Source organism: Littorina saxatilis, unplaced genomic scaffold (genome assembly GCF_037325665.1).
Source record: "Littorina saxatilis isolate snail1 unplaced genomic scaffold, US_GU_Lsax_2.0 scaffold_482, whole genome shotgun sequence".
Lineage (NCBI taxonomy): Eukaryota > Metazoa > Mollusca > Gastropoda > Littorinimorpha > Littorinidae > Littorina > Littorina saxatilis.
In genome coordinates, this window is record NW_027126125.1 from 35001 (window position 1) to 48580 (window position 13580).

Here is a 13580-nt window from a genome sequence, read left to right on the forward strand (position 1 = left end):
AGTTGAGGCGGCACTGTCACGCCCTCATTTTTCAACCAAATTGGTTGAAATTTTGGTCAAGTACTCTTCGACGAAGCCCGGGGTTCGGTATTGCATTTCAGCTTGGTGGCTTAAAAATTAATTAATGACTTTGGTCATTAAAAATCTGAAAATTGTAAAAAAAAATAAAAATTTATAAAACGATCCAAATTTACGTTTATCTTATTCTCCATCACTTGCCGATTCCAAAAACATATAAATATGTTATATTCGGATTAAAAACAAGCTCTGAAAATTAAATATATAAAAATTATTATCAAATTTTTTTCCCCGAAATCAATTTAAAAACACTTTCATCTTATTCCTTGTCGGTTCCTGATTCCAAAAATATATAGATATGATATGTTTGGATTAAAAACACGCTCAGAAAGTTAAAACGAAGAGAGGTACAGAAAAGCGTGCTATCCTTCTCAGCGCAACGAATACCCCGCTCTTCTAGTCCATTCCACGTGCACTGCCTTTGCCACGGGCGGTGGAGTGACGATGCTACGAGTATACGGTCTTGCTGCGTTGCGTTGCGTTCAGTTTCATTCTGTGAGTTCGACAGCTACTTGACTAAATATTGTATTTTCGCCTTACGCGACTTGTTTTTTTTTACAATAGAGCAAGGACAGTTGGACAGTTCAAAGACTCAGAAAGGCGTGGCTATCTATGACGTCACCGTGTCATTCATTTCAGGGCCAACTGTTCCTCTAACTGTGGAGCCAACGTCACCACCACCACCACCATCACCACCAGCAACAACGGCTTAAAAGGGGTTCGTCCTGTGTTGGTTATGTGTTGTGTGTGCGTTGGATGCATCGTGGTAGTGTGTTGCTGAAAGAGATATCGCTCACTCCAGCGTGACGGTGCAATGGAACCATTACCGGGTGTCATCGGAGACAGAGCCTAGGTCACCTGACCGCTAGAAGTGGTTTTGTTTTGTTTGAATTTCAAGTTACTGTATTATCTCAATGATGGGAAATTTGAGCCGCTTCCTCCCAGTGGAAAGCTAGCAGCCACAAGAGTGGCGCTACCCAGGTGCACGCGTGTTTAGGTGTAGTCAGCCACCTTCACGTATGGCACAATGACCGAGATCTTTTACGTGCCACTGTGGTGACACAGGGGTGGGACATGGATACTGTATCTGAGTTTGCACATAAGATTGACCCGTGACCCTAGAATCACCCTAGTCCAGTGCTCCACCAACTGAGGTCCCCCCCACCCCTCCCATGCCCCTTGACGCTGGTAGAGACGGCACTGTTTTAACAAGTTCATACGTCACATGTTGACGTAAATTGAGTATACAGAAGGTCATACAGAACGTTTGATGGCAGAGTGATATTCATCGTTCTGGTACCTGTGGGATTTCAAGGATACCCTCCCAACCCCACCCCCTACCCGGACAAAGCTTAGTTCAACGAGCGATGACACACATTCTGCTTTGAGATGTGTGTATGTGGGATCCCGAATGTTGGGTGTGCTTGGCTTTGAATAATGTTGCACATAACATGTAGACTGTTTGGCATTGTAACGGTTCCCTTACTGACCTTGGCTTTGAATAATGTTGCCCATAACAAGTAGACTGTTTCGCATTGTAACGGTTCCCTTACTGACCTTGGCTTTGAATAATGTTGCCCATAACATGTAGACTGTTTCGCATTGTAACGGTTCCCTTACTGACCTTGGCTTTGAATAATGTTGCCCATAACAAGTAGACTGTTTCGCATTGTAACGGTTCCCTTACTGACCTTAGCTTTGAATAATGTTGCCCATAACAAGTAGACTGTTTCGCATTGTAACGGTTCCCTTACTGACCTTAGCTTTGAATAATGTTGCCCATAACAAGTAGACTGTTTCGCATTGTAACGGTTCCCTTACTGACCTTAGCTTTGAATAATGTTGCCCATAACAAGTAGACTGTTTCGCATTGTAACGGTTCCCTTACTGACCTTGGCTTTGAATAATGTTGCCCATAACAAGTAGACTGTTTCGCATTGTAACGGTTCCCTTACTGACCTTGGCTTTGAATAATGTTGCCCATAACAAGTAGACTGTTTGGCATTGTAACGGTTCCCTTACTGACCTTGGCTTTGAATAATGTTGCCCATAACAAGTAGACTGTTTGGCATTGTAACGGTTCCCTTACTGACCTTGGCTTTGAATAATGTTGCCCATAACAAGTAGACTGTTTGGCATTGTAACGGTTCCCTTACTGACCTTGGCTTTGAATAATGTTGCCCATAACATGTAGACTGTTTGGCATTGTAACGGTTCCCTTACTGACCTTGACTTTGAATAATGTTGCCCATAACATGTAGACTGTTTGGCATTGTAACGGTTCCCTTACTGACCTTGACTTTGAATAATGTTGCCCATAACATGTAGACTGTTTGGCATTGTAACGGTTCCCTTACTGACCTTGACTTTGAATAATGTTGCCCATAACATGTAGACTGTTTGGCATTGTAACGGTTCCCTTACTGACCTTGACTTTGAATAATGTTGCCCATAACATGTAGACTGTTTGGCATTGTAACGGTTCCCTTACTGACCTTGACTTTGAATAATGTTGCCCATAACATGTAGACTGTTTGGCATTGTAACGGTTCCCTTACTGACCTTGGCTTTGAATAATGTTGCCCATAACATGTAGACTGTTTGGCATTGTAACGGTTCCCTTACTGACCTTGACTTTGAATAATGTTGCCCATAACATGTAGACTGTTTGGCATTGTAACGGTTCCCTTACTGACCTTGACTTTGAATAATGTTGCCCATAACATGTAGACTGTTTGGCATTGTAACGGTTCCCTTACTGACCTTGACTTTGAATAATGTTGCCCATAACATGTAGACTGTTTGGCATTGTAACGGTTCCCTTACTGACCTTGGCTTTGAATAATGTTGCCCATAACATGTAGACTGTTTGGCATTGTAACGGTTCCCTTACTGACCTTGGCTTTGAATAATGTTGCCCATAACATGTAGACTGTTTGGCATTGTAACGGTTCCCTTACTGACCTTGACTTTGAATAATGTTGCCCATAACATGTAGACTGTTTGGCATTGTAACGGTTCCCTTACTGACCTTGACTTTGAATAATGTTGCCCATAACATGTAGACTGTTTGGCATTGTAACGGTTCCCTTACTGACCTTGACTTTGAATAATGTTGCCCATAACATGTAGACTGTTTGGCATTGTAACGGTTCCCTTACTGACCTTGGCTTTGAATAATGTTGCCCATAACATGTAGACTGTTTGGCATTGTAACGGTTCCCTTACTGACCTTGGCTTTGAATAATGTTGCCCATAACATGTAGACTGTTTGGCATTGTAACGGTTCCCTTACTGACCTTGGCTTTGAATAATGTTGCCCATAACATGTAGACTGTTTGGCATTGTAACGGTTCCCTTACTGACCTTGGCTTTGAATAATGTTGCCCATAACATGTAGACTGTTTGGCATTGTAACGGTTCCCTTACTGACCTTGGCTTTGAATAATGTTGCCCATAACATGTAGACTGTTTGGCATTGTAACGGTTCCCTTACTGACCTTGGCTTTGAATAATGTTGCCCATAACATGTAGACTGTTTGGCATTGTAACGGTTCCCTTACTGACCTTGGCTTTGAATAATGTTGCCCATAACATGTAGACTGTTTGGCATTGTAACGGTTCCCTTACTGACCTTGGCTTTGAATAATGTTGCCCATAACAAGTAGACTGTTTGGCATTGTAACGGTTCCCTTACTGACCTTGGCTTTGAATAATGTTGCCCATAACATGTAGACTGTTTGGCATTGTAACGGTTCCCTTACTGACCTTGGCTTTGAATAATGTTGCCCATAACATGTAGACTGTTTGGCATTGTAACGGTTCCCTTACTGACCTTGGCTTTGAATAATGTTGCCCATAACATGTAGACTGTTTGGCATTGTAACGGTTCCCTTACTGACCTTGGCTTTGAATAATGTTGCCCATAACATGTAGACTGTTTGGCATTGTAACGGTTCCCTTACTGACCTTGGCTTTGAATAATGTTGCCCATAACAAGTAGACTGTTTGGCATTGTAACGGTTCCCTTACTGACCTTGGCTTTGAATAATGTTGCCCATAACATGTAGACTGTTTGGCATTGTAACGGTTCCCTTACTGACCTTGGCTTTGAATAATGTTGCCCATAACAAGTAGACTGTTTGGCATTGTAACGGTTCCCTTACTGACCTTGGCTTTGAATAATGTTGCCCATAACATGTAGACTGTTTGGCATTGTAACGGTTCCCTTACTGACCTTGGCTTTGAATAATGTTGCCCATAACATGTAGACTGTTTCGCATTGTAACGGTTCCCTTACTGACCTTGGCTTTGAATAATGTTGCCCATAACATGTAGACTGTTTCGCATTGTAACGGTTCCCTTACTGACCTTGGCTTTGAATAATGTTGCCCATAACATGTAGACTGTTTCGCATTGTAACGGTTCCCTTACTGACCTTGGCTTTGAATAATGTTGCCCATAACAAGTAGACTGTTTGGCATTGTAACGGTTCCCTTACTGGCCTTGGCATTGTAACGGTTCCCTTACTGACCTTGGCTTTGAATAATGTTGCCCATAACAAGTAGACTGTTTCGCATTGTAACGGTTCCCTTACTGACCTTAGCTTTGAATAATGTTGCCCATAACATGTAGACTGTTTCGCATTGTAACGGTTCCCTTACTGACCTTAGCTTTGAATAATGTTGCCCATAACATGTAGACTGTTTCGCATTGTAACGGTTCCCTTACTGACCTTGGCTTTGAATAATGTTGCCCATAACATGTAGACTGTTTCGCATTGTAACGGTTCCCTTACTGACCTTGGCTTTGAATAATGTTGCCCATAACATGTAGACTGTTTCGCATTGTAACGGTTCCCTTGCTGACCTTGGCTTTGAATAATGTTGCCCATAACATGTAGACTGTTTGGCATTGTAACGGTTCCCTTACTGACCTTGACTTTGAATAATGTTGCCCATAACATGTAGACTGTTTCGCATTGTAACGGTTCCCTTACTGACCTTGGCTTTGAATAATGTTGCCCATAACATGTAGACTGTTTCGCATTGTAACGGTTCCCTTACTGACCTTGGCTTTGAATAATGTTGCCCATAACATGTAGACTGTTTGGCATTGTAACGGTTCCCTTACTGACCTTGGCTTTGAATAATGTTGCCCATAACAAGTAGACTGTTTGGCATTGTAACGGTTCCCTTACTGACCTTGGCTTTGAATAATGTTGCCCATAACATGTAGACTGTTTCGCATTGTAACGGTTCCCTTACTGACCTTGGCTTTGAATAATGTTGCCCATAACATGTAGACTGTTTCGCATTGTAACGGTTCCCTTACTGACCTTGGCTTTGAATAATGTTGCCCATAACATGTAGACTGTTTGGCATTGTAACGGTTCCCTTACTGACCTTGGCTTTGAATAATGTTGCCCATAACAAGTAGACTGTTTGGCATTGTAACGGTTCCCTTACTGACCTTGGCTTTGAATAATGTTGCCCATAACATGTAGACTGTTTCGCATTGTAACGGTTCCCTTACTGACCTTGGCTTTGAATAATGTTGCCCATAACATGTAGACTGTTTCGCATTGTAACGGTTCCCTTGCTGACCTTGGCTTTGAATAATGTTGCCCATAACATGTAGACTGTTTGGCATTGTAACGGTTCCCTTACTGACCTTGACTTTGAATAATGTTGCCCATAACATGTAGACTGTTTCGCATTGTAACGGTTCCCTTACTGACCTTGGCTTTGAATAATGTTGCCCATAACATGTAGACTGTTTCGCATTGTAACGGTTCCCTTACTGACCTTGGCTTTGAATAATGTTGCCCATAACATGTAGACTGTTTGGCATTGTAACGGTTCCCTTACTGACCTTGGCTTTGAATAATGTTGCCCATAACAAGTAGACTGTTTGGCATTGTAACGGTTCCCTTACTGACCTTGGCTTTGAATAATGTTGCCCATAACATGTAGACTGTTTCGCATTGTAACGGTTCCCTTACTGACCTTGGCTTTGAATAATGTTGCCCATAACATGTAGACTGTTTGGCATTGTAACGGTTCCCTTACTGACCTTGGCTTTGAATAATGTTGCCCATAACATGTAGACTGTTTCGCATTGTAACGGTTCCCTTACTGACCTTGGCTTTGAATAATGTTGCCCATAACATGTAGACTGTTTCGCATTGTAACGGTTCCCTTGCTGACCTTGGCTTTGAATAATGTTGCCCATAACATGTAGACTGTTTGGCATTGTAACGGTTCCCTTACTGACCTTGGCTTTGAATAATGTTGCCCATAACATGTAGACTGTTTCGCCTTGTAACGGTTCCCTTACTGACCTTGGCTTTGAATAATGTTGCCCATAACATGTAGACTGTTTCGCATTGTAACGGTTCCCTTACTGACCTTGGCTTTGAATAATGTTGCCCATAACATGTAGACTGTTTCGCATTGTAACGGTTCCCTTACTGACCTTGGCTTTGAATAATGTTGCCCATAACATGTAGACTGTTTGGCATTGTAACGGTTCCCTTACTGACCTTGGCTTTGAATAATGTTGCCCATAACATGTAGACTGTTTCGCATTGTAACGGTTCCCTTACTGACCTTGGCTTTGAATAATGTTGCCCATAACATGTAGACTGTTTGGCATTGTAACGGTTCCCTTACTGACCTTGGCTTTGAATAATGTTGCCCATAACAAGTAGACTGTTTCGCATTGTAACGGTTCCCTTACTGACCTTGGCTTTGAATAATGTTGCCCATAACAAGTAGACTGTTTCGCATTGTAACGGTTCCCTTACTGACCTTGGCATTGTAACGGTTCCCTTACTGACCTTGGCATTGTAACGGTTCCCTTACTGACCTTGGCATTGTAACGGTTCCCTTACTGACCTTGGCATTGTAACGGTTCCCTTACTGACCTTGGCATTGTAACGGTTCCCTTACTGACCTTGGCATTGTAACGGTTCCCTTACTGACCTTGGCATTGTAACGGTTCCCTTACTGACCTTGGCATTGTAACGGTTCCCTTACTGACCTTGGCATTGTAACGGTTCCCTTACTGACCTTGGCATTGTAACGGTTCCCTTACTGACCTTGGCATTGTAACGGTTCCCTTACTGACCTTGGCATTGTAACGGTTCCCTTACTGACCTTGGCATTGTAACGGTTCCCTTACTGACCTTGGCATTGTAACGGTTCCCTTACTGACCTTGGCATTGTAACGGTTCCCTTACTGACCTTGGCTTTGTAACGGTTCCCTTACTGACCTTGGCATTGTAACGGTTCCCTTACTGACCTTGGCATTGTAACGGTTCCCTTACTGACCTTGGCATTGTAACGGTTCCCTTACTGACCTTGGCATTGTAACGGTTCCCTTACTGACCTTGGCATTGTAACGGTTCCCTTACTGACCTTGGCTTTGTAACGGTTCCCTTACTGACCTTGGCATTGTAACGGTTCCCTTACTGACCTTGGCATTGTAACGGTTCCCTTACTGACCTTGGCATTGTAACGGTTCCCTTACTGACCTTGGCATTGTAACGGTTCCCTTACTGACCTTGGCATTGTAACGGTTCCCTTACTGACCTTGGCATTGTAACGGTTCCCTTACTGACCTTGGCATTGTAACGGTTCCCTTACTGACCTTGGCATTGTAACGGTTCCCTTACTGACCTTGGCATTGTAACGGTTCTGTTGTTGTCTTTCAGTCCCACTTCGCTTTCAAGTCGTCAAAGTCTTGTGCTCTCGCTGTTTTCACAGTGTGCTCGTGTTGTGGTGACCTTGACCTCTGTTATGTGATGACCTTGACCTAGCTCTGACTGTTGTGGCCTTGCGCTATGCCGTGTTGACCTTGCTTCTGTGATGTGATAAACTTAACCTCTGATCATGTGTGTCCTTGCATTAATAGACGGACAAGGTGTGCCCCTCAGCCGCCATTGCCGGACTCCTGGCGCCTTCTGGTGGTGATGTCATGTGGCTTGTTGGGTGAGTCTCTCTCTCTCTCTCTCTCTCTCTCTCTCTCTCTCTCTCTCTCTCTCTCTCTCTCTCTCTCTCTCTCTCTCTCTCTCTCTCTCTCTCTCTCTCTCTCTCTCTCTCTCTCTCTCTCTCTCTCTCTCTCTCTCTCTCTCTTGAGACGAGAGTAACACCAGACTGAAGAGCGCGGGATAGGCTTTACGACGCCAACTATGCATAACGAGGATGTGTGGATTTAACTAAAACTGGGGTAAATTGTGATTTCAAAAGTAATAGACACAATGCATAATGCACATGTTAAGAATTAATGAAAACTGTTGAAACTGTTGGTTTGAATAGTGTTTTGTTCAACAAGTAATATTCACAATGCATAAAGAGCATGTTTTGAATCAACAAAAACTGGGCAAACCGTTCACAAACAAGGTCTCGGCCACGTTGCCCCGCCCACTTCTGAGCGACTCGCTTTTTGCTTGCGAAAGTCGCTTGAAAATCGTCTTTAAAGAGCAGAACTAGAAACAAACAAGATGAGGGTGTTTTTTCGCAGTTGCTTTTTGATTGTGAGCTGATTGTGAGCTGATTGAGAGCTGATTGAGAGCTGATTGTGAGCTGATTGTGAGCTGATTGAGAGCTGATTGAGAGCTGATTGTGAGCTGATTGTGAGCTGATTGAGAGCTGATTGTGAGCTGATTGAGAGCAGATTGAGAGCTGATTGTGAGCTGATTGAGAGCTGATTGAGAGCTGATTGAGAGCTGATTGAGAGCTGATTGAGAGCTGATTGTGAGCTGATTGAGAGCTGATTGTGAGCTGATTGAGAGCTGATTGTGAGCTGATTGAGAGCTGATTGTGAGCTGATTGAGAGCTGATTGAGAGCTGATTGTGAGCTGATTGAGAGCTGATTGTGAGCTGATTGAGAGCTGATTGAGAGCTGATTGAGAGCTGATTGTGAGCTTATTGTAAGCTGATTGAGAGCTGATTGAGAGCTGATTGAGAGCTGATTGAGAGCTGATTGTGAGCTGATTGAGAGCTGATTGAGAGCTGATTGAGAGCTGATTGTGAACTGATTGAGAGCTGTTTGTGAGCTGATTGAGAGCTGATTGAGAGCTGATTGTGAGCTGATTGAGAGCTAATTGTGAGCTGATTGTGAGCTGATTGTGGAACGAAGCACTAGTCTGTCTGGTTTCTCATTTGTTGTGACGAGCTTCTGACCTCTGAACTCCCGCTGTTTGTCTCGTCTCCAGGAACAACAACTCTGCCACCTTCATCACGGAGCGGAACGGTCAGCTGATTTACCTCCCCTGAACAAAGGTTTCTCCGCAGAGCATGACAGCCTGGACATTATTTTCTTCCTTTGGCTTGGCCGCGACACTAATCCCAAAGTGACCGTCAGGAATGATTTACCTCCCTTGAACATGGCCGTCAGGAATGATTTACCTCCCTTGAGCATGGCCGTGACGAAGCGTTGCCTCCCTTTGTAGCACATAATGTAGTGCGTGTCATGTTGATAAGAACACGATGTTGTGGCTCTGTTTGATGACACGTGTAGTGTACATGTAAACTCGCGAATAAACACTCTTGTGGCTTTGTTTGATGACGCGTGTAGTGTGCACTGTAAACTCGCGAATAAACACTGACGGCTTTGGTTGATGACGAGTGTAGTGTACATGTAAACTCACCAATAAACACTAACGGCTTTATTTGATGACGCGTGTAGTGTGCATGTAAACTCGCCAATAAACACTCTTGTGGCTTTGTTTCATGACGCGTGTAGTGCGCATGTAAACTCGCCAATAAACACTCTTGTGGCTTTGTTTCATGACGCATGTAGTGTGCATGTAAACTCGCCAATAAACACTCTTGTGGCTTTATTTGATGACGCGTGTAGTGTGCATGTAAACTCGCCAATAAACACTCTTGTGGCTTTGTTTCATGACGCGTGTAGTGCGCATGTAAACTCGCGAATAATCACTGACGGATTTGTTTGATGACGCGTGCAGTGTACATGTGTGTGTGCGTGTATGTGCGCGCGCGCGCGCGTGTGTGTGTATGTGTGTGTGTGTGTGTGTGTGTGTGTGTGTGTGTGTGTGTGTGTGTGTGTGTGTGTGTGTGCATTTGTGTGTGTGTATGTATGTGTGTAACATTATTATATTGTTGGTGACTGTGTTGCCTGGTATTAGATATTCCATTGATGGGGTTTCCACGCTCACACACTCAAACACATATGTCAACGCGTACACTCGGTCAAATATTGTCACACACTCAAACACATATTTCTGCACACTCATTCACATAATTATTGTCACACACAAATTAGGGTTGATTCTTGTTTTTTTATGAATTACCTTGTTTGTTTAGTTTTTCTTTGTTTATTTGTTTGTTAGTAGGTTTGTGTGTTTGTTGTTTACATACACTGAAATAACGCTCCACAGAGGAACAAGAAGACTTTTTGTTTTATCAGTATGACTATTTTATTACACGGATCTTTTCATTTCCTGAGGTTGTCCGGTGCAGGGTGGCTGTCACACTTTCACGAGTCCAATGGGGGGACTGCTCTGGCAGTTTAAACCACAATCATATTATTGTGCAAGCCGTGTGTCTCCTTGTTTTGTCGGACCACCTGAAACAAATGCAGCTCGTCAAAAAAAGACATTTGTTAAGGTGTTAAACTACAAATGTTAAGGTGGTAAACTACACATGTTAAGGCGGTAATTAAACTTCAAATGTTACGGTGTTAAACTACAAATGTTAAGCTGTTAAACTACAAATGTCAAGGTGGTAAACTACAAATGTCAAGGTGTTAAACTACAAATGTTATGGTGTAAAACAAAAAATCCACCAACCAACACCCAAAGCCCTCAGCTCGGTCACGATGGCCCTCGCTAGCTGCCGTGTCGGTGTGTCCCCGCCAACCTGACATTTGAAGGCAACAACAGTATCACACAAGGAAGAAAGAACACAGCCCCCCGCGGGTTAGGGGGAGTCCCATATTGGTTGGGACGAGAAAGGATTTATATAACCATACCCGAACACCAACACGGGTTACGCTCGTCTACGCGAAGCATGCGACCGAAGTGCGTAATGAACCTTTTTTCTTCCCTTCTGAACACAAACACATATCTATATTATTTTCTTCTTCTTCTTGTCGTTGGCTGTTAGATCGTCAGACCGGACTTCAGGGCGAAACGTGCTGTCCTTTATATTATTTTGAATTCAGGAGAGGATGAGAAATACAAGACAATCAATTTCTATACTGTTACTGAAAAGTCAATTTTAATGACAACTTTTAATGTGCAAACTAGTCAAGTAATTTTAAAGCTTGCAAGCTGAAATGCAATCCCAAAGTCTGAACCTCGTCGGAGATTGCTTGATTAAAATGTGAAAATAATTTGGTGGAAAAATGAGGGCGTGACAGTGCCGCATCAACTTTCACTATAAGCTGGATATGACGTCATCAAATACTTTTAGCAAAAACATGAACAACACGTCTTTGGATATTATGTTACCGAGCAACTCTCATGTGAAGTTCAACGAAGATCGGTCTAGTAGTTATCTCTAAATCGCTCTACACATACACACACACACACACACACACACACACACACACACACACACACACACACACACACACACACACACACACACACACACACACACACACACACACACAAACACTCACACACACACAAACAAACACACACACACACACACACGAACACACACACACACACCCACACACACACACACACACACACACACACACACACACATACACCACCCCCTCGTGTTGATTCCAAGTCTATATTAAAACATGTATTTAAAACTTGACTTAATGTAATACAAACAGTCGCCTATACAGCGATGTCAAAACAGTCAGCCACGTGTCAGCCTAAACAAATATATCCGAACAAACTGATTTTTTGTCAAGGAGACTAGTAAGTCCTGGCTTTATTATCTCGGTAAAATCAATGTTTTTATTTCATTTGTAGATGCAGGAAAATACACAAAACATAATGGATGCATAATGAAATCATGCTTGTGGCAGGTATAGAAGTCATGATTTTACCCCCCCCCCCCAAAAAAAAAAAAAAACATAACAAGGCACAAACAAACACAAATATAAACTAACGAACAAACAGAGAAATGTAAGGCACAAAGAAGCGTAACTTTGTGCTTAGTCGAATTGTGTTAACTTCTGTGTGTATGCAAAATGTCGACAACCTACCTCCCTTAAGGCATTTGATCGTTTGTCATCCCAATCCCATTCCTCCCACTCAAAGGCGTGCCCCGCCACCAGGAGAGAACAGACACAAAGCACCAGCAGGCTGTTCCTGTCCATCTGAAATCCAAAAAAACACAAATAGGATGCTAACGTTTTAATATTCAGAATCAAAAAACAAAAATTGTAAGTGTTTGGAACGTGAGATTATGTCAAAACATATCTTTGCAATCATCAGCAAAACATGGTAGACGTTTTGGAGAGAGAGAGAGAGAGAGAGAGAGAGAGAGAGAGAGAGAGAGAGAGAGAGAGAGAGAGATTGAGAGAGACAAACAGACAGACAGACAGACAGAGAGACAGACAGACAGAGACAGAGAGAGAGACAGAGACAGAGAGAGAAAGAGAGAGAAAGAGAGACATAGACAGACAGAGACAGACAGACAGTCAGACAGAGACAGAGAGAGACCGAGACATTGACACTTGGAAGACAGGCAAAGACAGGCTAAACGAGAGACAGAAAAACCAAATACACATAGACACAGAGACATTCAGAGAGTATCTCACCACAAAGCTGACTTGAACACGAGGAAGTTGTATAGCTGTTGAAGTCCTTGAAGTCGGCATGCAAACCTGATCCGGTTGACCAGGCTTTATACACCACAAAACGCGGAGTCAGCAAGAGGTGCCTGAAGAGGATCAGATCTACATGATTGACATGGTGGACCGCTCCGACCTGTCAATGGCAGACCAAGTAGGCTGATAGTCACAATTCTATAAAGACGCCCTTTCCATTAGGACAAATCAACACAATGGGCATCTGGACCGTGTGGACGATGGTGCCAGATAACGCGTAACAAATGTGAAACATAGAAATTCACCGTGAAGGTTTTGAGATTCATAGTTTTGAATATGCTGACACGCCAAGAATCGTGAAAACGATACAAGGTAGGCTTTCGGGTCTAACTATTTTGTAACAACAATCAATAACATATTGTAAGTTGCGTTTATTCCAAGCGTGTGTTAGTCATCATTTTGCAACTTTTGATACATTTATCAAAGTTTTGACCTTATTTTTTGTTATTGAATTGATTTGGTCAGGCAATATTTCATGAAGGCCGGACTACGGGATTGCATATCTGTCTGGAAGCTTAAAAACTTATTATTAAACTTATCAACATTCTAATTAAAATTAATGATGCTTAAAGATGCAGTGTCCATAAAGACCAGATGCCTACTTGCTGAAGCAGCTTAAAGATGCAGTGTCCATTTAGACCGGATGCCTTTTTGCTGAAGCGGCTTAAAGATGC

The 13580-nt window shown here is 42.8% G+C and overlaps 1 protein-coding gene and 1 long non-coding RNA gene across 2 annotated transcripts in view; both read left to right on the forward strand.

Moving 5' to 3' along the window:
- The window catches only part of LOC138954573 (leucine-rich repeats and immunoglobulin-like domains protein 1), a 16178-nt gene extending 14947 nt beyond the window's left edge, over positions 1–1231 (forward strand). Inside the window, exons 6-7 of the mRNA XM_070326384.1 lie at positions 718–807; positions 1201–1231. Of these exons, the coding sequence (XP_070182485.1) occupies positions 718–807; positions 1201–1231 (121 nt within the window). The remainder of the gene's footprint in view (positions 1–717; positions 808–1200) is intronic.
- Positions 1232–7950: 6719 nt separating this feature from the next.
- LOC138954570 (uncharacterized) lies at positions 7951–10035 on the forward strand. The gene is made up of 2 exons (XR_011451897.1): positions 7951–8072; positions 9299–10035. It is a non-coding gene; the product is annotated as an uncharacterized lncRNA (long non-coding RNA).
- Positions 10036–13580: the final 3545 nt, after the last annotated feature.